Source organism: Nyctibius grandis, chromosome 5 (assembly GCF_013368605.1).
Source record: "Nyctibius grandis isolate bNycGra1 chromosome 5, bNycGra1.pri, whole genome shotgun sequence".
Classification (NCBI taxonomy): Eukaryota; Metazoa; Chordata; class Aves; order Nyctibiiformes; family Nyctibiidae; genus Nyctibius; species Nyctibius grandis.
Window position 1 is genome coordinate 53,970,164 of NC_090662.1, and position 25,502 is coordinate 53,995,665.

At 42.1% G+C, this 25,502-nt stretch overlaps 1 protein-coding gene across 1 annotated transcript in view; it reads left to right on the plus strand.

The window, feature by feature from the left end:
- The first annotated feature begins 315 nt into the window (after positions 1–315).
- PLXNC1 (plexin C1) overlaps positions 316–25,502 on the plus strand; it is a 74,521-nt gene continuing 49,334 nt past the window's right edge. The window contains 6 exon segments of the mRNA XM_068401573.1: positions 316–1,263; positions 13,299–13,421; positions 14,801–14,935; positions 16,936–17,036; positions 22,259–22,373; positions 23,380–23,524. Coding sequence (XP_068257674.1) covers positions 316–1,263; positions 13,299–13,421; positions 14,801–14,935; positions 16,936–17,036; positions 22,259–22,373; positions 23,380–23,524 — 1,567 coding nt within the window.

Genomic DNA, 25,502 nt, shown 5'->3' on the forward strand with positions numbered 1-25,502 from the left:
GCGGCGCCGCCGCCGCCCCCCGTCCTCGGCGAGGCGGTCTGGGGGGGGCCGGGGAGCGGAGGGGGAGCGGCGGCGCACGGCAGCGAGGTGGCTCAGCAGCCCTCCCGGAGGAGCCCGGCCCACCTCTGCCGTACAGGCACCCCCTCCTCCCCGCCCCGAAAGAGGAACTCCCCGCCCGCGCGCAGCCCGGCCGCGGCGGAGAGAGAAGCGGCGGCGGCAGCAGCGCGGCCGGCCCCTCCGCGCAGCATGGCGCAGCAGCGCCCGCCGCCCGCCGCCGCCTGAGGCGCTCCGCGGCGCCGAGCCGAGCCCGCGCCTATGGCGGCGCCACCGCCCGCCCTCAGCTGGGCGCTGCCCCTGCTGGCGGCGCTGGCGGGCGCCGGCGGTCCCCAGAGCTTCGAGCTGCCGGGGGCCACCATCGACAACATCGAGGTGAGCGGCGGCGGCGTGCTGGTGGCGGGCGGCAGCTGCCTCTACGAGCTGCGGCCCGAGTTGCGGCCCCGCCGCCGTGTGGTGCCGGCGGCGGCGGGGCAGGGCTGCGGGGAGCCCCCCGGTGTGCGCAGCAACCTGCTGCTGTCCTACGAGGAGGCCGGAGGGGCGGGCGTCCTGCTGGCCGGCTGGACCCAGAAGGCCGGCACCTGCGAGGTGTGGGAGCAGCCGGCCTACCGGCAGCGCTTGAACCGCAGCGAGGTGGTCAGCTGCCTGCCCGACGGCTCCACCGCTGGCGTCGTCTTCCAGCTGACCGGTGCCTGGTACCTGGCCGTGGCGGCCACCTACTCGAACCCCCACAGGAGCCGTCTCAACTGCGAGCCCTCCCGGTCGGATGCGGAGACCGTCATCACGATGCGCAGCATGGACAACCTGGAGTCCAAGGAGGAGCTGGGCATCATCAAGCGCAAGGAGGAACCTTTGCACTTTGTCGATGCACTCCAGTGGGGGGATTACCTCTTCTTTCCCTACTACAGGTTGAAGGCTGGGTTGGACAACCACATGGAGCCGCCGAGCATGGCTGTCCTGCGCCAGCTGCAGCCTTCACAGGGTGGCCTTACTTTGCAAGGGCACGTGTATTTGGACTGCGGGTGCAGGAACCTCATAGTTTCCTCCAGCCTTGTCCGCCAGGGCAAGCAGGGCTGGTGGGTGGGTGTTTTCCGCCACAGCGGCAGCGCCAAGGCCTGGAACACCACTGCCATCTGCATCTTCGGGATGGAGGAGATGAAGGAGCAAGCCTGTGCGTCCACGCACTTCATCATGAACGGGAAGAGTTGCGTAAGTCTGGCCATCGTTCTGCTAAGCTTTCGTCCTGCATGGCATTGTTGACACTGTTGTTGATGTGGCTGGTGTTGCTGTGCATGACTCATGCGGTGTCCCTGACCTGAGGGCACATGAAGTTCGCAGGGAACTTCAGAGCCGTGCCAGGCTTTGCGCATCAGCCCTGGCTCCAGCAGCCCTAATGATTTCTGCAGCACTTTCTGTTTCTAATGAGCTGATCCCTTACCAGATCCTGGAGTGTCCTTCCCACCTACATCTCGGGAAAGACATGTCTGAGGGAATACCTGAGGGCATCCCAGGTCAGGCCTGAGTCTCGGGCTCCTCACTCAGTGCACCCTTTTATGCCAAGGATTAGTTGTACTTCATTGTATTTTCCATACAGCCTAGATAAAGTATCTCCTACCTTATTCTGTGCATTTACATCTCATGTCATTACAGCTACATCAGAAATGAAAAAACACCCATTAAATTGACTTCTGTGCCCTGGGCTGTGTGTGTTGTTATCCCCATTGCTCACTAGTTATTTATGGTTGCTTCTTCGGTGGTAGGTGCTTCCCAAACCTCCCAGGGCTGGCCTTGCTCAAGAGGGCTCACAGCCACCCCCCCCAAACCCATATGCGCAGCAGACAGCAGTAGGCGATATGTCTTTGTTGTTGCAGTGGTTACATTTTCACAGGCAGTGGTATCCCATGGAGATCCCCTGGTCACCTTGCTTCTCTGACACTCTTCAGCGCCTTCCTCCTTTTGAGGCTGAGCTGTGCAAACGGAGGGCAGGGTGGGCAATGCTACTGGCTTTGCTGTGGCCTCGGTAGCTAGTAGAGAAATGAACTAAAAACGAAATTCAAGAAGCTAAAGGTGTAATTCAGGAGGAGAAGGTGCTTTTGCAAGGCCCATCCATGCTTTTAAGTGACACTGAGAAGTCTTTTCAGAGCTGTGGAAAAAGGAACAACACTGAAAAGTATCAGGGCCAACCGCAGGTGATCAAGCCGTCATAAAGCAAGCCCTGGCCTCCCCCACCATCCAGGAACTTTGCAGCTCAACCCCTGAATCATTGCTGTGTTACAATGAGAGTTTATTGGAAACTCCTTGAAAGAAGTGTGGTAGATTTACCGTCGCTCTTTGGCTTCCTAAACTTAGCCCACAGCAGAGTGTGGTGCCAAGATTCTTCTGAATACAAACTACCAGAGGGCACGTGTGATTCAGTCTGCTCATCTCCCTACACTATTGCCAGTGTTAGAGGATGTAGTTATGAATGAGAACCCCGTATGTGGGTGAAACAACTGTGCTCACGTAAATAGTGAAACTCTCGCAACAGAGCTGGAACCAATCCTTTGATTTCCAGTGCCAGTTTATAGCTTACTGCATGATTTCTGTACTCTAACAAGGCAAACTTGCTGAATGAATTTGAAGTCTCACCCTCATCCCAAAATACCTATTTGCTAGTTGGGTTTTTAATTTGTATTCCTTGTTCCTAATTACTTGTGCAGTTTCTTCATGAGGTGCTTTCTAAGCCTGCAAAGCAAAAAAAAAAAGAAATCTCCCTGGGCAGCAGATCCTTTTTAAACACTTTTCAAAACCCCATGCTAGAAATTCCAGAAGAGTCTCACGGATTTCCTGGAGTAAAATAATGCACGTAAGGTGAGGCGAGTATTTCGGTGTTCCTCTCAATCCCCTGTCCCCATTGCCTCCCAGTGCCTGAATATGAACAAACAATGATCCACTTGTTTTAGGATTGATCTGATTCAGATCAGACTCCTGTGACTCCAAAGTTACTTTCATATCCCAAAAGGCTTGTCCCTCCTGGAAATGTAGATTGTATTTGGCTACAGTGCTGAGGAATCCCACTTTAAAAATTATTAAAAGGATTGTTTGCTTAACATTATGTCCCTGACCATGGCGATGTTATTAATCATGATATTTTGGCACAACAATAAATACAGTTTACCACTGACAGGAAAGTGGTATTTTAATATTTTGTGAGATAGCAGGACAAGTGGGTGTTGTGTAGTAATATGACCTGTAACATTACGTGGCTAATTATGCTCCCTTTTTTAGCTGATTATATGTGCTTATGGTATATAAACATAGAAATAAATGGATGTAGTTCAGCTTTAATATGTTTTTTATACTACAGAAGGTTAGGGTAGGCTGTTGCAGAGTAAGTTTGGAGATGACAGGCCCATATGCTGCTGCTTCTGGGTTGTTTTAGTCCAGATTCTTCTAGCGTCTCTCACCAAATCATGGGAGTCCCTGCAAACGTGGAACTTGCTCTTCTTGGACTCAGAAGTGCGCGGGCTTCAGAACTGGCAGGAAGATGCTGCGCAGCGTGTCCGTTAGTGCACAGTTTGTAGGAGAAGTGTGTGGAATAGCTAGCAGTGGCTCTGGCCAGAAAGGAGTGCTTCGTAGCCCAGAGCTGTCACGAGTATATTGTAGTACGATGTGTAGGAATGGCAGCGAGCAATAGTACTTAACGTGTGCTTTAAAGCCCAGTCTTTTAAAAACTGTTGGTACTGAGTGAATGAACGTGTTACAGCGTTACAATTGCCTGGAGTGCAAGACCTGTACAGTGTTTGTGACCGGTGGACCATGCTGAATGTCACCCCAACTCTTGCATTGCAGATGCCATGTGTTGTAGGGTGGTGTGGGTCTTAGTCATCTTTGCTGGATACACTTGAATTCTGGAGCTCAAGTGTGATGTGATGAGGTACATGGATCACAGACATAAACTGTCAGTTTATGTAGGCATTGAAAATACATTTTTTTTTCACTTCAGGAATACAATTTAGAGTATACGTTAGGGAGTAGTGGCAGTTTGTTTTCCTTCTGATCTTGTCGTTCTTCAGATTTCTGTAATCTGATTACCTTTAGGCAATACATCCCGTTACCTCTCTGCACTTGCTTGTATTTGCACTGCGTTGGCACTGTGCTTCTCAATAGCACACTGCAGGAGGGACTTAGCCTGAGGTATTTGTGGTCCTGAATTCCCTGCTATGCTACTGCTGCATGTGCTACTCTAAACTCCTTCCTGTAAGGTACTGAGCTTTCTGGCCCTAACCCAGTAAAGCACTTAAGGGCATATTTAACATTAGGCATATAAGCAGTTTTGTCATCTGCAGGGGAGCTGTGCATGCATTTAAAGTTAAGCATGAATTTGAGTACTTCACTGGATTGGAATCAAAGTGCTCCGCATCCTGTAGGAACTCATTGTAGGTGTGCAGTCTCTTTAGCCTCACGTTGCTACTTAGGCCAAAGTTGACATTTGTGTTGTTTTAATGCTGGATTTGTGTCTGTCATTGAAAATTAGTAATTTTTAAGATCCTTGCTTACCAACTTTATCAAAAAGTATGTGACTGCTACAAATTCTGTGGAATTGCTGGTTATGAGAACTAGCTAATTCTGTTTTTGTTTTGTATAGCAGTGTGCACAAAGCATTTTGTCCTAGTTGCATGTGTTTATTCTCAACATATATAACACTGGATTCCCAGAGACATGATTCCTAACTAGCAAGAGGCAAGCGGTGTCTTAGACAAAACTACTCTGAAAACATTTTGCAGTTTTATATTCATCTTGTTCTCCTCTGATCCACACGTCTCTTAGTTTTTATTCTATATACTTATACACACTATTGAGGTGTATGCATTAATGGACTCGCTAGCATAACCTGCCTGTATGTAAGCGCATCTTCACAGTTTCCTTAGTTAATAACTGTGAATTTGCCAAATCTCATTCTCCTTTTCAGAAACCTGACTGAGCACTAACAAACATTTTTGGTGGATCACAATTATGAAATTGAAGCTCCTTAGCCAGTACATAAGAGGAATGCTGGAATTTGTCACAAATTTGCTGCTAGTGAGCTTTAATGGCCTTTCCTTCTGCTGTTCTGTGGCTGAATGGGAGAGATCTGAGAATCTAGTAGCTCCCAGAGATCCCAGAATCTTGTGGGTCATAGCCAAGCAGATGAGTTGAAGAAGTGCTCAAATTAGAGAACATCAACAGGAGACAGTTGTAGTTGAGAGGATGTTACCTAACCACAATGACAAATCTGGAAATTAAGTTTGCCATTAAAAAAAGTTGCATGGGAAGAAAAAGATTCTACAATTTTTCAGGGAGAAAATCCAAAAGTGTTAGGCATATAGCTGTAAGACAGAGAGAAGTTGCTGTAGTTTGTATTAAGGTGTTTATTTTATGATGTGCAAAGGCTAAGCATCTCTGATAGCTACTGAATGCTGAGCTATCTTGGTTGGATTTTCATCCGTTGTTCAATGCAAGTAAAGACATATAACAGTCTGTTCTTTGATTTTTTTTGCATTTTTCAGTGGGTGATAAATATGTGGGTTGGTATATGCCCCTTAATTTATCGAGCATAGTTTGGAATTCTAGGACAAATCTTAGCTGGTGTAAGCTCTACTGAAATGAGATTTTGAAGTCAACAGAGTCACATCAGTTTAATCATGGCCATTAGTGTGGTAGCTAATTCCAAAATGATTCATGGTCTTTTATTTAAGGAAAGAATTTCAGACTTCTAAATATCATTTGGTATCAAAATTGATCCTGTGATTAATTTTCCAGTAGTAAAGTCATCTCCTGTGTATTACCAGACTGCTAGTATTTCATCTGATGTTTGACAGATTTCTAGAGTTAATATTTCTAGAGTGAATATTTCTGTCTGGTTACAATGAATTTTCAGTTCATCCCAGTTTGGTGTGGGAAGTAAGCCATAGGAGACTTGTAAACTCTCACATTGTCAGTAAGAAGAAGAGTTGCTTTTAGTCATCTGGCTTCACCAGGTGTTCTTAGCAGAAAATTTTGAGAGCCTGGAGGCTCTTGAACAGAGGATTCGCTTCCTTGGGATCACGGAATTGTTCAGGTTGGCAGGAACCTCAGAGGATGTCTCCAGTCTGGCCCCCTGCTCGCGGCAGGGTCAGCTCTGAGATCAGACAAGGTTGCTCTGGGCTTTGTCCTGTCAGATCTTGAAACCTCCAGGGATGGTGACTGCACAACTTCTCTGGACAACCTGTTCTGCTTAATTGTCCTCATAGTGATGTTTTTTAATCTTCTGTCCACTAGAAACCTCCACTGTTTCAGTTTGTGTCATTATCTCTTGTTGTCCTGCATACACCTCAGTCAAGAGCCTAGCTCTCTGTCTGTGGTCCCTTTGAAATTGTCTCTTCTGTAGGCTGCACCAGCCCACTTCCCTCAGCCTTTCCTCATAGGGCAGGTGCTCCAGGCTCTGACCATCACAATGGCCCACCACTGAAGAGACTCTGATTTATCAAGATCAGTGCTGTACTGAGGGTCCCAGAACTGACTGCAGTATCCTAGACACAATCAAACGTGTGCCAGGTAAAGGCAAATGATCACTTTCCTCGCGTGATCTGGCTATGGTCCTGTCGATACAGCCCAGGATGCTGTTAACCTTCACTGCTGCCTGGATACACCATTTAGCCTACTGCCTTCCAGGACCCTTGTGTTCTTTTCATCAGAGCTGCTCCCCAGTCTCTACTGTCACAGGGGGTTAGTCCATTCCAGGTGCAGGACTTTGCATTTGTCCTTGCTGAATTTCTTGGGGTTCCTGTTGGTCCATTCCTACAGCCTGTCTAGGTCCCTCTGAATGACAGCCTTGCACTCAAGCATGACAACTCATTTTGATGTCATCCACAAGCTTAACCCAGAAGCTTTCAGTGTCTTCCTCCAGGTCATTGATAAAGGTATTGAGCAGGACATGTCCAGGATAGTTTCTGTGAGGAACTCTACCTGTAACTGGTGTCTAGGTAGAGTAAAAACCATTAACCAATACCCTCTGAGCCTGATGATCCATCCATTTTTTCCACCCGTCCAGTAGTTCCCCTGTCTAAATTGTAATATTTCAATTTGGGTACAAGGTTGCTGTGGGAAATGGTATTAAGAGACTTGCTAAAGTCAAAGTAAATGACATCCACTGTTCTCCCCTCTTCCACAGATTGAGTCCTTTCATCACAGAAGGCAATCAGGTTGGTCAGGCATGATTTGTCCTTAGTGAATCCATGCTGTCTTTTCCCAGTCACTTTCTTCTTGTGCCTAGAAATGGCTTCCAAGAGGATTTGCTCCATGATTTTCCCAGGGAAAAAGTGAGACTGACCAATGTGTAGTTCCCCAGGACATTCTTCTTGTCTTTTTTGAAGATGGGTGCAGTATTTGCCTTTATTCAGTTGTTGGAGACTTCCTCTGATCTTCACAACTTTTGAAATATGAGAGGATGGCCTCACAGTGTCATCAGTCTCTCAGCATCTTCCTACAGATCCCATCTGGTTCCCCTGGGACTTCTATAAGCTGAGATTTCTTAAGAGATCCCTGGCTTAATCTGCTTCTAGTACTGGTAGTTTCTCTCCTCCTTGAAGTCTGTAGGTACAGAGGACCACAAGACCTTGCTGGTGAAGTCAGAGCCTTACCTGAACCCACTGTCAGTAAATCACCTGGCCTATTCAGCAGCTGGTGCACATTTTCATTGTTTAGTCTTTTATTGCTCATGTGGTGACAGAAGCTCTTCTTGTTGCCCATAACATCTGTTGCCAGTTTCAATACCAGGTGAGCTTGGGCTTCCTAACACCATCGCTATACGTCTAGGCAGTGCCTCCTTAGTTGCTTATTCCTGCTTCCACCTCCTCTGTACTGTTTTTCTGCATTGTCATTCAATCGTGACTTCTCTGCTTAGCTAGGGGCCATCTCCTGATACTTCTGCCTGTTTTCCTGAGTTTTGTGCTTGGAGGAGGTTGTTCTGAAAGAGCAACTAGCTTTCCTGAGCTCCATTTCCCTTCAAAGCTGCCTCTCAGGGAATCCCTCTAACCAGTTCCCTGAATAAGCTGAAGCCTAGTCTCTGGCTCTGTACTCTGCTGTTCTTTCCTCACTGCCCTCAGGATCCTGAACTAGGTTATTTCATATTTACTACAGTGAAGGCTGCCATTGATTATCACATCTCCAGTCAGTCCTTCCTTGTTTGAGAGTAGCAAATCCAGAAGAGCGTCATGCTTCATTGACCCTATAGGGTTAACAAAGCCTGGGGTCCCATCTCCTTCAATTTGCCCCCAGAGCTCTGTAGTCCTGATCTGCACTAAGCAGTGTCTTTGGTGTCCACATGGATGCGCAACAATGGGTAGTGGCCCAAGGAATGGAAAATCATTGGCAGTCTCTTTGTAATGTAATGGATTGGGACCCCTAAAAAAAAGAAACCTGTTGTAATAGAATGATGGTTTATCAGTTGTGTGCCTTCATCCTTTACAGGAGGGGATGTCCAGCCATGGTCATCCACCACTTCCTCTTGCTTTCTGCTAATACGCTGTTCAGGGTCAGTTGGTTTCAAAGCCTTCCTAATGGAGCTTGTTCTCCCTCATTGGCTATTAGGACACCTTATCAGTTCTGTAAACTCAGATCTAGGGGCAGAGAAGGAGTGTTTCTGCTGCTGCAAGAAGTGACAAATTTCTAGCCTCCCCCATCTCAGGTGCCTCCATCAACCTCTTACTCAAGCATAGCCTCTGACTGTCCCTCCTGCCTTGCATCGTGAAGCTCAGGATCGTGCCCCTGCAAGGTCTCTTTGAAGACCCTCGTATTTTCTGGTCATCCTCCCTGATTTTTTGCAGTCTTCTCACCTGGACTGATTTGTTCGGGGCCAGCCATCACGGATTCATGAAAGGCAGGTCCTGCTTGACCAACCTGGTCTCCTTCTATGACCAAGTGACCCGCTTAGTAGATTAGGGCAGGGCTGTGGATGTAGTCTATCTAGACTTCAGTAAGGCATTCGACACTGTCTCCCACAGCATCCTCCTAGACAAACTGGCTGCCCGGGGCTTGGATGGGTGGACTCTTCGATGGGTTAAAAACTGGCTGGATGGCCGAGCCCAGAGAGTGGTGGTGAATGGGGCAAAGTCCAACTGGCGACCGGTCACTAGCGGTGTTCCCCAGGGCTCAGTTCTGGGGCTGGTGCTGTTCAGTATCTTTATAGATGATCTAGACGTAGGGATTGAGTGCACCCTCAGCAAATTTGCAGATGACACCAAGCTGGGTGGGAGTGTCAATCTGCTGGAAGGTAGGAAGGCCCTACAGAGGGATCTGGACAGGTTAGATAGATGGGCCGAGACCAACGGCATGAGGTTCAACAAGAACAAGTGCCGGGTCTTACACTTCGGCCACAACCACCCCATGCAGCGCTACAGGCTGGGGGAAGAGTGGTTAGAAAGCGGCCCGGTGGAAAGAGACCTGGGGGTGCTGATCGACAGCCGGCTAAACATGAGCCAGCAGTGTGCCCAGGTGGCCAAGAAGGCCAATGGCATCCTGGCCTCTATTAGGAATAGTGTAGCCAGCCGGTCTAGGGAAGTGATCGTCCCTCTCTACTCGGCACTGGTGAGGCCGCACCTTGAATACTGTGTTCAGTTGTGGGCCCCGCACTTCAAGAAAGATGTTAAGGTGTTGGAGCGAGTCCAGAGGAGGGCGACCAAGCTGGTGAAGGGTCTGGAGGGTCTATCCTATGAGGAACGGCTGAGGGAGCTGGGGTTGTTTAGCCTGGAGAAGAGGAAGCTCCGAGGTGACCTTATTGCAGTCTACAACTACCTGAAGGGAGGTTGTAGTGGAGTGGGAGTTGGCCTCTTCTCCCGGGCAACTAGCGATAGGACAAGAGGACACAGCCTCAAGCTTCGCCAGGGGAAGTTCAGGTTGGACATTAGGAAGAATTTCTTTTCAGAAAGGGTTATTAGCCATTGGAATGGGCTGCCCAGGGAGGTGGTGGAGTCACCATCTCTGGATGTGTTTAAGAAAAGACTGGACATGGCACTTAGTGCCATGGTCTAGTTGACAGGGTGGTGTCAGGGCAACGGTTGGACTCGATGATCCCAGAGGTCTCTTCCAACCTGGTTGATTCTGTGATTCTGTTCACGTGGCATTGCTATGCAGTGCACGAATTAAAAAACCTCACGGAAATAAAATTTTGGAACAGTTCATCTCCTCATTCCTTAGCCCTAATAAAGGCTCGCTGCATGCACTAATATTTATGTTTATTACCCTCTGATATAATAAAAAATTGATGCAGGAGGTTGAAGGGCGGTGAAGTTAAGAAAGAAGAATGAGGTTCCAGAAGTTTTTTCCCTCTAGGAAAATCATATATGTATTGTTCCAGTGTTAGCTATTGCTATAAACTGCTCACAAGTCTTGTGTCCTTTTGTGTAGCTGCATCTGTTCATTCACTCTGATGCTCAAACCCTTTATTTTTATTTTTTGGCCAGCTGCAATATGTTGAGTGCTGTGTGAGCTAAAAATGCTGCCCTTCCGTCTGAGGCACGCAATGTAAAATAACCAGGAGGAAATCAAGACAGAAAGTAGCAGTGTGAATACGGTTGCTGCAGCTGGAAGATAAAATTGAGATAAATCTGAAAATGAGATGCAAAATAGAAAATTAGTATAAATGCCTTTCACACTAATAACCAAACAGCATAGGGGGGTGAACTTCAAAGCAAAATGTAAGTTAATTCAAGAGATCTCTAGGCTTACCTGAGCACATGAAGATTTTGGGGGATTATAGAACAAAACAGAGGGTGGAACCGAAGAATTAAAAAAAAGAACTGTCTTCTAGAGCAGTATTGTCTTTTCTTTTGCTTTTCTTGTTTTTGAATGAGCCTGAAAATGTTACAGGATGGACACATAGATGATCGTGGAGATGAGTGACTTCAAATATAAAGGAAGTTTAGACTGTAAATGCATTTTAAGAATGGATTTAATTGTAGAAGAAAAAGCTTGGGAAGGCCCTACAGTGCTGTAACCCCATTAGTCACAGTGGAAGAGGTAAAAGGGCTTGTTGAAAGAATAAATGCACATGGAAAAGGGATGACAGAAGGGTGAAAGCAGCAGCTGCACCCTGGAGGGAATGGGCAAGCTGGAAAAATAGGTTGCAAAAGAGAGAAGGCAATTTTTGTTGTGACTGCCCACCATATAAATTCCCCCTCTTCTTATCTGTATTAGCTCAATGTCACATTGACCCTCCCTCTAGCAAGCAGAGTGAGGGGAGGAGGCTTCCACTCTTGTCAGTATTGGTTCTTCAGTCAGATGAGGAGGATGCACTGATATGACACTAGTTATTTTACTAGTATATGGGTTGAAATAAAATCTGGCAGCAAAGCTTTTCAGAGACTGCGTGAGTCCTCCCCTCTGCTGTGATCTTGATGTACAGAGTCTGTGAGGAACCTAGGGTGGTTTGTTTTCTTTACACTACTATATGGTGCACTGCAGAAAAAAAAATCCTGATTCTGGTGGAAATGAAAGCCTGTGAGGTTCACCTCCTCACTCCTTAGCCTGAGTGAGGGCTCATTGTGTGCGCCAGTGCTGAAGTTCTGTTACCTTCTGATCTAATAAAAAAGTGAGTTAACTTTTTCTACCTTAAAATGCTTGCAATCACTCCCCTCACCCGCCCCATATCTAAGACAGACCTCCATGGTATTGGAGTCTTATGCCTAAGTGGGTTTTACTAAAGTTCTGTGCCAGTATGTGACAGTTCCTGTGTCTTCTTCATGCTGCTTGAAAAAAAAAATCTTTAAATATGAAAGTTAATCAAGTCTTCTTTTATTCCAAGTGGCTGTTCCTGCAAGCTAATTAAAATAATTCACATGACTGAAAAAGATTTTAATTGACTTAGGATTGCAGTTTAGAAAAAAAATTATTTCTATGTGGAAAGACTTTTTGGGGTTAAGCCAGCATCCTAGCGTGCAAGAGTGTTGAATTCAGCTGTTACTGTGTTATAGATTCGCTTCATAACTTTGAGAAATGCCTTCACCTTTCTGAAAAATATCAATTTTAATGGTCTCTTCTCACACTTTGTCTTGTACATTAAAGCGAAATAGCTTCTTGCACTCAGAGGGTTCCTGTAGGTTTAGGAATCCATCCTTGAGCCTGAGACTGTGGGCTTTGTAAGCTGACCTACGGGGCTTGTTCCCAAGGACCTGGTCCTACCTGAGCTCTTCGCCCCACCCCTCTGTGCCTGCCACTCCTTTGTTGCAGCACTGGTGTCCGTGCAGCCACATGTTCATGTGATGAGGAGAATGACTCAAATGAAAATGTAGGTAGGTAGGTAGGTAGACTGATTTACAGACCATTTCCTAGGCACATCATTTCCTTAACTAAGCTCACTGGAAAGCATTATAATAACAGAGGGGAAGGGGAGATAGAGGTTGGCTGGGAGTTGGATCCATTTGGAGAACAGGTGGGATCACACGGAGATTGATTTAAAGCAATTACAGGACTGCAAAACGGAGGTACTGCTTGCTAGGGAGGTATCTGGGCTTGTAGGGAGTTTGGGACGGAGACCATCTCTCAGCTAGTGAATGACCTTATTCTCACACATCATCGTTTACAATTGGGATGATTTGGTTTGGTTTTTCCTTCCACAAGACACAGGGATTTCCTCTGTGATGTTTTCTTTTGTGAGCTGCTTACACATGTTTCTCTCTTAACTTCCTCCTGGTTAAAGGGAGAATTGTAGGTAACGTTGATTTTAAAGTTCACACAGGTACATTTATGTTCTCCCTGACATGAACTTTATACTGCTTTATCTCATTTTTATATTTATGCGATACGCAAGTCTCAACTTCCTTTAGTGTAAAGCAGGAAACCAGAAAGGGGAGGATGAAGCTCCGCATTTTCTGACACACACACACAAAAAAATTCTGTGTGTTTGAAGTGCCTCCTTTTTAAAAGTGGTTGCTGAGTGTATCTGTAGCCTTCATGGTAGATGCAGTCAGGTGATGGCAAAGCATGGCTTCAGTGATGTAGCTGCAGTAGATGTAATCTCTGTCACAGACATGACCAGTTGCCATGTATAAAAAAGAAGTAGTTTCATGTTTTGTGCGCCATTTCCAATGATGTGTTGCTCTGAAATTGTGTCAGAATTAAAATGTTACCCAAAGTATTGTCTGAAGTTGAGTTCTCTGAGATTCTTTCCAGGGATTCTTCTTTTTCTTAATGTTTTGCAGTATAGGTGAATGATTTTGTAATAGCTTTCTCTTACATCTTATTTTCAGGAGGCAAGATCAATCAAGAAATTACCTACCTTGATTCACTCTGGATTAGTGGCTGTTTATGGCACACTTGTTTTGAATCAGATAGTTCTCTTTTTAGGAACAGATGATGGACAGTTACTGAAGGTAAGCTGAGCGTGGCAGTTCTTCCTTTCTCCATCAGCTGCTGTTGTGATCAAGTGGGTAAATGTTTCCTGGTTTAGGCACTGCATTATAAACAGTGTATTAATCTCTCTTTCTTTTTTGTTTGTTTGTGAAGTAACTGTTGTATTGTTACTTGGAGAGCAAGATCACTTTCAAAAACAATTATGTACCCTGCTTAAAATTCATGGAAACATTTCATTAAACTGCTGATGCCCACAGTATCAATTTATGGACTGTGGAGTTCTCAGTTCATCTGTCTTTTGTTTCCTTCCTTGCTTTGATTTTCCAGTAGAAGTATTAAATATTGCTAGATTTTGGGAGCATATTTACTTGTTTGTTAGCCTATCTGTGTGATGTGAATAGCTGTCCGTTAGGGAGAAAAGATCCATTTTGCCTTAACTTCTGAATAGTTGACCTACGCTAGTTTAAATCAGTCACCTGGAAGTGAAAGTCATCTTATCTCGTTATCAAACTTTTCAACCATCCACTCAAATGCCTTTAATGCTTTATTTTTTTTCTGGGTTTTGCAAGAATGTGCATTTCCTGTCTACACTGCAAAGGATGACTCTCATTTTTTGTTTTTATTAAGCAGGCAGTCGGAGAGGAATATAGTAGAGAACTTAAAAAGCTTTTGCCTGTTTAATTTCACTGTGCTTTTGATAATGGAAAATGAAATTAAAGTCCTCCATGTCTCCTTAGCACAGTGGAGACCATGAACATTATCTCCCTTGTTTAATGATGTTTATGGAAAACCTTATATCAATGTTGGTGTGCTTATTAACTTGCAAAATAAAGTTTCTGTGGTTTCTGGTTCTCTTGAACTCTGTGCGAAGGGTGGTGAAAACTGTAGAGTTGGGGAAAGTAAGAAAAAGAAATACCACCTCAGATGTGTACTCACAGAAGCCACAAAGAAACTTCTGTCCTGAAGACAGTTGTCAGTAACTTGCATAGGTTCCTTTTTGCATTATGGTTGTCTGGATGTTAATTTGTTTTCTGAAGGCTAATACTTGCTTCTCCATTCATAGGAGTGCTTAACACATTATGACTTTGGGATCTATGCGTCTCTTCCATGTTCAGTTTCTGCGTCAATCAGGAACAGACTTGGTGGGAGGGATGTTTCATACACCAAACCAGTGCCAGATTCAGTGCAAAATGGGTCTGGCGTGGGTTTTGTTGAAATTCTGTTCTGGTGGTCTTTTCCTTCACCTTTCTGCAGCGTGAGAGCCAGTGCAGTAGGTGAATTGAATTAGGGCACAGTAAATCATCTCAGAAGCTCTCACGTAGCTGAAATTAGGCTTTTGTTTTAAATGCTGACTGATCGATAAAAGGACTTGTGAATAATTTAATTTCATGTGTTTTAGGCTATTCTCAATGAGGATATGGAATCTAATTGCCCAGAGGTTTTATACGAAATTAAGGAAGAAACCTCAATTTTCCCCAAACTTCGACTTGATCCAGTAGATAATAACTACATCTATCTGTCCTCTGCCAATAAGGTAAGCACAATATTAAATAAAATAATAAATTCAAGTAAAGTACTGCTTTAAGGATTTCTGCCACTTTATAAGTGAAGCATCAGTTTGGGTCAGAGTCAGACCTTAAATATCCAAACTGCAGTTACCAGCTTTACGTATAATATCTGGTTGTGTTGTCAAAGTTTGGGCTGCACTTCTGCAGAGCTCAGAAGAGCCTCCACTGTCATGGTGCTGCCCACTGTTGCTACACTCTTAATCCCATGCTTCTGTCATTCTGTCGAGAGAGAGAGTCTTTGTTTCTCTTTTTCCTGGAGTCATGATGCAGAATCAAGTTTGGAGGTAGCAAACAAAACTTTTAGACTCTTTGGAGACGGAGTTCCTCTGAATTAGCAAGCCAGGTATTGGTAGGCCAGGGTTTGCTAGTCAATTATGGAGTTTCTAATGTGGAGAAGTCTCTTAATTTGAGAGATGAGTTTGAAGTCTTAGTTCTGCTGAAATAAATGGTAAAATTCTCATTGTCTTCAGTTAGGCATAGACTTTAAAAAAAACAAAACAAAACAAAACCATAATCAGAAGTGTTTAAAGTGTATACATAGTGAGGCCAAGGAGTTCAGCAATCACTGGGAGCTCCTGCATGTGAGCAGATGCGTCTGAAGCAGAGCGCGGCACCCAGGTGCTGGTGCAGTTGTTGCAGCACACCCTGCAGGAGGGCTACTGAGAATCAGCTCAGCCAATTCCTTTGTCTTTCCAGCAGCAGAGAAGATGGCAGTGAAAACATAAGGGCTGGCTGTCCATCTTGGCTGGACAGGATTTCACCCAGCACTTGATTACCTTCATTTTCAATAAAATAACTTTTCCAGCAGTGAACATAGCATTTTAGCCTGCGATCTGAGAGAGGGGGTAAGTTGGCAGGGGAACTCTTGACTGATAGAAATCATCTATCGCAAATGCAGAAGGAATCAAAATTTCAGTCAAAAGCATAAGTAGATATTCAAAGTAAAGGCTTGAGTTTTCTTTAGCTTTGGTAAAAGAGCAAGTTGTTATAGAAGAACAACAGCTTTTAGGAATAAATACCTCTTTCTGATCATCTCTTGGAGCTTAAATAAGGCTTCAACACTGTCTTTTTAAACTTGCTAGTAGTATATGATGTTGGCTGTTTTCTGAACTGATTATCTCACACACCTTCAGATAAATAGAATTTTACAAGATATGGCTGGAAAAAACAGTAAATACAGTTCTGCAGAAAGCCATGCATCCTTGTTTATGTTCATAAAATATAGGAACTTTTAATTCTTGCAGATTTGTTAAAAAATGGTTTGAATTAGGAATATTTTTCTCACTAATGTTATTAATTAACCTTGTTATTAATAACAGTGTTTGTATTTGTATTCAGTATTTGTAATCAGCTTTCTCTTTTTCTTTTTCCTTTCCTTTTCTGAAAATGGCTGGCTAGGATATTCGAGCTGAATGTACAAGTATAGCTACATACAATATAGCCACAATTACCTACATTTACTTATTGAAATAGCATTTTCATGCATGTTAAGTAGTTGCATGCGTTTGTTCTAGTGTGCGCATGCAGTTACCTGACATGGTGATGCAAACACAGATGCATTTTGTTTTGCGCATGCATTTTTGAATGCACCTTCATCAATCATTTAAAAATCTCAGTTCTGATGAGAGGAAAATGATATTCTGCTATGCAGAACATTATTTGTAAAATATACCTCCTTTCTATTGTTATCTATAATTCACTATGCTAATTAGTCTTTCCTGCATTACTCTGTCCATACTGGCCTTGTCATTGTCAGAGGAGTTTCATCATCCTATGGCAAAATGCAGTGTGTGTAAAATAGGCTGCGTATTTCTATCCAGAGGTCTTCTGGCAGAGGGGATTCCATAATGAAACTTACCCGAAGGGATCGTGCTTGGTTGCTGTCAGATTGTTAATGGTAACCCTCAGTTTCCCTGTTTATGGAGGCTATTTTAATTCAGTGTGTTATTGCATTCTTTGGTTTTAGGTGAGAAGAGTACCAGTTGCAAATTGTGGTAGATACATTTCCGAGCAAGAATGCTTAACTGCAAAGGATCCCTACTGTGGGTGGTGTTCTTCGAATCAAAGGTATCTTTTGGTATTTTAGACTTCCATATAAAAGCAAGATATTATTAGTCAGTGTACATTTTGACTGGCTTGGGGCTATTCAGTATCAAGATTATATCTACTGAATTTTTATGGAATCAGTCATAGCCATAAATGTGAGACACTTTATTGTCATGTGAAAGGGAGCTCTGCACCTTTTAAAGACCATGTTAACCCTCGGATTTTTGAGATCTATCCATAAAATATATGTTGGCTAAAAAAAAGAAATTCTTTTGGTTTTAGAACAGACGTTTTTGCTTTCCAAGTTGGTTGAGGGATAAAACTGTATATTTGTGCTTGAAGCATCTTAATAGCTAGAAGCATCTTGCATGTGAGAACAAGGAAAGAGTGCTCAGTTGTCTTCAGTATTCATAGTTCCTTGCTTTGGAACCACTGCATTTGGTTTAGTCCAGAGGAGAATTTCTTTCTAAACACTTCAGCCTTGCATTTGAGTTTTGCTGCTTTCTTTGAAGCAGGTTTGAAAGCTGCTGTACGTCTTTGGCCTGGACTGGAGAAATTCCTGGGTCATCTAGCCTAGTCTTGGCAATTGCTAGCAACCACATCATGTAAACCTGCTCATAAACTAATCAAGGACCATCCTAAATTTAGATAGGCTTTTTGTCCTCCCTGCCCTGGTTGTGTGGCTATCTGAGAGTCTCATTGTTCTGCTGGTTAAAATCTGTCTGCTCGTTTTCATCACGTGTGTGTTCGTGAACAGGTTATACTCATTTGTTCTGGTGCTCACATCACTTTGACTTAAACAGGTTTTCCCCCTCCCTCACACTTACCTCCTCAATGTTTTTGTGAAAGCAGTCTCCTTTTTCACTTTCTTTTTGGTGTGCCAAAACAGCTAACTTCACTAAGATCCTCTCACATAAGACTCCTTTCTTCACTCCACTCCAGTAGCCCTTCTGTGAAGTTTGTGCATCCTTTTAAAATAAGAATGGCCACGACTGTCACGGTATTCCAGAAGAGATTTCAACTGTGCCTTGCTCAATGGTGTTTAATCAGTCTGTCCAGGAAGCACCTTACTTAGTGTGTCCTGGGATCACAAATGTCTTTTTCATGACTGCATCACATTGACGGGCCACAATCATCCATGGTCGGATAATGCCCCCAGGTCCTTCTCTTCCTTTGTTTTCTTTCCAACTGATGAGTTTCCAGTCTATAGCACATATGGGTTGTGAGATTTTTGTTGCTCTAGGTACACGTTCTTGTACTTCATGCTTTGCAATGTCATCCCATTTCAAGGTTATCCAAGTTTTCCTGTGTGACATTCTCATCCTCCTCTGCATGGTAATGTTCCCAACTTTGTATCATCAGCAGATGTCAACAGTGTAAACCTTCTTTTATGCTAGTTCGTCAGTGATTAAAACATTAAACAAAAGTGGTTGTAAGATTTATTTTTGAGGAATTCCACTAGTAGCCTTCTTTTAGAAGGTAAATACTACCCACTTTAGTTTGTTTCAATGTTAATGTAATTTTACTGAAGAACTGCTACTTTGTGTTTGCAAAGGTAGTTATTAAAAGAGAGTTAGTGTTTATTATGTAATGTGTTTTCTTCAAACTCTCTTTTGCTACCTTGTTAGAAACTGCAGATGTTACAGTGCTAAGCTTTTCAGGCTTTGTTACCTTATAAAGAGTTTGGGAATAACAGTTATTAGTCAGTAAATCCCCTGTTTATGAGGGGAACCACCAAAAGTTTCCATCTGGTTGAAACAGAAATAATTTACTGTTTTGAAGAAAAAAATGAATTATTCTAATATGAATCCCATTCAACACTCACATAATTTTTCACTGTTAAGCACTTAGCATCATTAAATACTTGGTTTTGCAAATAGAGAGCTCTGAGTGAAGCTTTAGAAAAAGAGGAAGACATGTTTTTAGCCAGTATTTTAATCAAAGTCCGTACATGTTCACTAAAGCAATCTATTCCCTCATAATTTTGAGATCAATGATATGTTTTATACTCTTACTTGGAAATAAATTTTATCTTAAATATGCACTCCATTTTAAAATAAAACTTACCAGCAATGCTTCATTTTAAAGGCAGCGTGAACTCAAATCCAGTATTTTGATGAAAAAATCCGCACATCTTATTGCAAGTGAAAACAAATGAAACAAAATGTTTCTGTTGTTCCTGTTTCTACTCTTTCTTCCATAGGGACAAATATATAAATTCTCCTTTTCACTTACAATCATTCAAAACAATTAGTCTTAGCATTGTGTGATTTCTCTTAGTATTTGTAGGTTTTCTATAGGTGAATCAGCTTTACATGAAGTGTGTTGAAATTATTCCAATACAAGGCACTGATGTTTTACATGTATTTTCTATATGGAAATAACACAATATGTCTTACTTATCTGACATGACCAGACATACTTTGAATTTGGTCGGTGTTTGTGACATCTGTAGACTTCATTCAGGGGCTGGTACCTTGGAAAAGGAAGCCAAAACTTTCTCTGAAACCATGTTCTCATTCCATGAGGAAATGAGTATGCTTTAGCAAGGCAGAGAAGGCAAACTCAGTAGGATCTGTAGTTAATACAAGATTAGTGAAGCAGAAACTTAAGTAAATAGGAATGATCCAGTATGCATAGGTATCGCATTGTCATAATGAAATAAGAGGAACTTGATTTCCAATTGGGAAGAGGAATCTTTAGTAGTGTAAAGAACTAGCTTGCTGTGAAAGACTAAAAAAAATCTTGACTCTGCTTCTCTCTGTACGCATACCTATGCATGTCTAAAATCTGATTCTAAGGTTTCATTCCTTATACCTTCATACTTGTATAGGATCTGGTCCAGTCCACCTTTCCAAGAAAGCCAGACTCCAGAAACTTTCAGCTACTTTTGCAGTATTGGTATTTTTGCTTTGTTAGTTGTCTGAGTCTGTATGTTAATTTTCAGAACAAATAATGTTTATCTGTTATGTTCATTCCAGAGTGCTTGCAAACAATATCAATTGTCTAAAAATAGGGATATAACAAAATAGTATAATCTTTAGGTGAGTGGCATTCATGTTACTCTTGGCCTGTGCAGGGCAATTGTGAGAATTTATGCTGAGGGGCATCAGATGCTCTACTTCCTCCTTTGCAACTGCTTCCTACGAAATTACCGTTCTTCGTAGCACATTGTTGGAGTGTTAAAGGTCAGCTTTTAGAGCAACAAAAGATGCATTTTTCCTGGCATGAAGACAAGAGCAACTCTGGGTTCTGAGTGGCATTACTTTTTTTGCCATTAAAGTCTTAGGTTCCTCATTTTAGATGGGGGAAACTGGTTCAGTGCTTGTGTTCCTCAGGCAGTCTAAGAAGGTAAATAACTTTGTCCTAGGACAGTTTTAAATATTCAGCTTTATAAACAGTTTTCTTTTTTAATATTTTAATATTGGTGTCACTGAAATGCGTACGCTTATTTACTGCCAAGTATTGCAAGTGTGTTGCCTTGCATCTTCAACATTATGATCATCAGCCTGTCAGAAACTATAGGATGTCCCTCTCCCATATGTCATTCCAGTGAGAGTTATCTCCCTGTACATATCTGAGCATCTGGTTTGTGCACATCTGTTGATGACAGATCCCATCCTCTGTGGTTCTAAAACTGTGGTGCTAATAGACCTTCGTGATCTCAGTAAGGTGAAGAGAGAGATAAATGAGACTGAAATTTGTCCTAGTTCAGACAGCTTGAAACATGTCAGGCATAGTCCCAATTTCATACAGTGTAGTTATGATCTGAATGTATTCAGATGCAAAGTGCCACCAGGTTCTTGTACAGCAGGAACGCAGTTTCCTGAGTTTGACCACAAAGGAAGTGACCTTGTGCTTATCTGCATTCCAGTTGCCAACGTCTTGATCTACAGAGAGGATGGCTTTATGGTTTCTATGGTTTGTGGGGTTATTTCGAGCATTATGGAAAGCAGTGGATATTTTTCTTGAAAGTCATTCTTGTGTTATTCCTTCTGGAGAGAAAACACATTGTTTATGAAATATGTTTGTACAGTGAGCTCCTCATGAAAAAGGCCCATGCTTTGCGAGGGTGTACTCATTTCTAGTTTTTAACGAAGGAATAGTTCATTAAGGCACATGTCACTGATCACATGATTGAAGCTATACATGCTTCTATGTTTAGTGGAAAAGTAGTATTATTAAAACAATATTAAATGTTACAATTATTTATAAATATTCAGTCTTAATATTAACATATTAATGTATATGCAGTTAGCACACACTTGTCTTAATTGCTAGCTATATGAAATTACTTGGAGTTAAACTATGGATTGTTCATTAACTGTTCACAGCAGACAGTATTTTAAGGATTTGCCTTTCAAACTCAGTGATTGTCCATCTAATTTGTATGCCTATGTTCTCTTTTTCTTATCACATTTTTAATACGGATAATCTTTGTGGTACTTGTATATGCCAGTGTTTCCTCATTCTTCCTTGATTTTCTGTTCTGTAGTTTTTGTTTCCTGCAGTTTGGCATCTATAACGTTTTTATTTATTTTGTGCTATCCTACCTTTGAAATGGATTTTATTCTTGAAGACAGAGAAATCTATTTTGAACTACCTTTTCAAACCCAGTATTTTTAACCAAGTGCACTGACACAAAAGGGGAAGGATTACCATTCACATCAGTGGACGACAGAGGAGATTAGGAAGGAGGCTGCATCTCATCAGCTGTACACATTCATAGCATAGCTCTGCATTTGAACTTCACCCCCATCTCCTCTTATATTCTTTGTAGAGAAGGAGCAGCTTCTATAGTGTGATTCATTTCATTTTTGGATGAATGTCTAGAATAGGTTAGGTGAATTGCACCCTGAAAGAGCACATTTCTCCCTATTGAGTGTAGAGGGAACTGGGAGGGGTCAAATCTAGAACTGTACAATGGAGCAATCAAGTCGGGGGTGATGAATTCCATCCCAGGCTACCAAGTCCACTGTTACTGGCTAAGCATCTAATATTTGCTCGAGTCCCATTGACTTAATTAGGACACTAGAGCATATATCAATGCATTGTAATTTATTTTGCTAAGCAGAAGATTTTACTGATTGTTTTCCTGAAGCTTTTTGCAGCTGTAACCATATTCCTGTAAAAAAATCAGTAGTGTTCCTGTAAAAAATCAATAACATTAAATAAGTTGAAGTACAGTGTCTGAAGTCAAAGCCACCAGAAGGAGGCTAGTATAATTTTATGTATACTTTTAGGTGCACATTAAAAGAAAATTGTACACGTTCAGACAGCGTAAAGGATTGGTATAACATTTCACATGCACCTGATAAAGATCTGAAAATCCTGCTAAGTTTCCCTGCCAAAAATCAGGTATGTACACCCAGTTTTATGCATGTTTGTTTATTGTGACTTAAAATGTGTCCTTTTGTTGCTTATTGCAGCTTCCCTTCTTTTGTCACCATGTTCTATATATTAGTCTCTCTTATCTCAACAATGTACCAACAATACCAAAATGTATTGGAAATCCCAGTAAGTTGAATGTGCCGATCAGATAGATGTTCTCTTCCTCTCCTATAAAATGTATCCTGAAGCTAAACTTCATGATGTTGAGTCAAAAATTCGCCATGCTTACAAAGGCAATGTTTCTGTTATATCACTTTATCAGCTATTTTAATATTTCCAGTGACTATATATCAAGTGTGTTATGTAAGTTCTGAGTAACTGTTACACAACATTCACTGCGACGCATAGGCTAACAAAAATGTGTCTTTAAGTGTTCGATATTAGTATTTACTCAGTATCTGTTCACAGCACACACAGCCTTGAGTATTTGATTATCAAGCATTGTGACTGGCCACTTAATCTGCATGCTATTGTTTCTAGTTTCCTGACTGAATGCACTAATGTGATCATATTTGTAAAGCACTCTCAGCCAGAAACAAAGGATAATTAATTATAAGACAAATTCTCTTTCATAATTAAGTGCACTTTGGTTATGGATGCAAATGTCGTCTCTCTCCAAGGATTAGTACATTGCTCAAATATTTTTAAGGGACTATAACAGCATATAACATTGTTATAGCAAAATTCTTGTTTTAAAATCGAGAATTATTCCAGATTCTCCCCTAACATGCCTTACAGATCCGTTTTAATTTCTGGAAGTAAGCAATGCTGTTCCTTTTGGGACTCTTTCTGTATTGCTGCTTCAGTTGGGCGAGGCCCTCTCCTTTGAGAGGCTACCTAGTGAATTGTCAGCTTCCACCACAAAAATTTTCATTTTGTACATTTCATAGTTTGTAGTTTTCTGTAGAGACAATGTGATGGCTTAACAAGTATTACAAGAAATCTGTTGTGTTCTTGTTTTTATTGTTTATAGGTTGCTGTGGCTGCAAGCATAAGCAAAGTCCTTACTTCCTGTATGATAAAAATTGTGAAACCTGTTGAAATATTTTATGAAAATGTAGTGCTGAAAAACTCATCCTGTTTCTGCAATCTAACCACTCCCGTCATAACTGATAATGGTATGTTTTACTGTTACATGTGTTTAATGCTTATTCACTGTACTTAATTACTGAGGAGAACTGAGCATAAATACAGGCCTAATGAGTGTGAGAGTAGCTAATGCTTTTTATTAAATGTCATTGAAAAAAAAATATTCCTATTTTGTCAAGTGATTTGAGTATACTCACACTGTTCTTGGTAATTAAAGATTTGTTAATATGGAATCCTTTCTAGAAGTAATAAATCGTGTTAACCTATGGCTAGAAGCGGCTTCTTCAGTTCGACCTATAGCAGTGCAATCTTTTAGCATTAGGAGTACATTTACATGGTGCCGTTAATCACTGTCTAAGGAAACTTCAGATAGCTGCAGTGACAATCAAGCTGTCTGGAGCTGTGGAAGCAGTGTTGGTGAGTGCTCTGCCTTGATAAATTAACCCATCTTAGCCCTTCTCTCATCTGCAAACAGAACTTTTGTTTGCAAGAAACTATACCAGCATAAATGAGAATCTGACTATAAATGTCTGTACAATAAATAATCTTAAGATTCTATTAACTGTTTCAGCCTTAGACACTTGTGAGAGAGTGATTTTTCCCATGTAGAAGATTAGCAGAACTATGGTTTAGGGGCAGTTTGGCTGGTACATCTTTTTGTGTTTGACTTGATTTCATTGCTCTTTCTGAATTATTGGTTGAATCATTTTGTTATAATTCTTATACTACTTTGCTCACCAGTATTTCTTAGAATTAGAGAACTGAGCCATTTGTATTGGACACATGATGCATGTGATCTGTTTTGTGCATTTTATGGGCAACTACAAGTTTTAGAATGAGGTGGTAAATTAGTGTCTAGACTTTTGAGCTGATCTCTAGGCTTTGATTTCAAAGACTAAATGCTAATCCTTCACAGTAGTCTTATTAGCTAATAGGAGGAATATGTCCCCCTTGCATTGCTTCGAGGTTCTGTATAGAAGCACAAAGCTTTTTTAATACAGATTGACCTTGTACCTTTTTAAACTTCCTTATGTTAGAATACCAAAGAGACTTTTAATATAAACTGAGGGACAAACATAGCAAGCTCAAGGATACCATGTGCTCTTAAGTGACTTGAACAGGAAACAGAAAATTCAGATAAATGCCTGCTTTTATCTTTTCCTAGATAATATAGCCCAAAAGACATATAATACTCTGCATGAATCTGATTCTTTTATAATACCTTTGTGTAGAAAGAGGAAAGAAATGTTAAGCAGAACTTAGAATGGCCCGTTGTTCTCAAGAGCTCAATGCTGCAAAGAGCTCGCTCTCTCGGGGACCCTTGCCCCTGAAGAAGGTTCCTTGGAATATTGGGATCTCAGGAGCTCATCCTGTGGCCTTTGTGTGGGAAAAGCTCCTCTGGCATCATACAAGTGTTGTGTGTTGAGTTCCTGTCCAATATTGATGTGGGAATTGAGAAGACAAGACTTTGTCACTAGCAGGTGACAGCTAGGGTTATATCCATGAGTATTCTGGTCTATTAAACCATCTTTAGTAAGCACTGTTAGTGGATTTTTAAGAAGGACAAATGCATTAGAGAAGAAAAAAAGATTCTTTATTGACCCAGTCACAAAAGCTGTGCTTTCTTACAAATATGGTGTACTACATTGTTTTGGTTCTCTGTCTTCTTGGGCTAAGGCTTTCTCTTACTCCATTAGCAGGTTTTCAGAGTATAGTGTTACAGAAACTAGCTCACCTTGCTTGTGCTTTGTGCCAAAGATGAGCCCTTTGACAGTAACGGGAAGGCTGTGAGCTTAGCTTGTGCCTGCCAGCATTACTGCAATTCATATGCTCCTGCGAGCTGAGATAATTAGTGGATAATGCAAGTGTGGAAGTTACGTTGACTATTTATGCCACCTCGTGTAAAGTGACCTCAGTCTCACAAGAAGGTACATTTGCAAAACTCCTTCAGGTATCATTTCTGGAAAAAAATACTTTGAAAATACCTGCTACTCAGTGCAGTCTGGT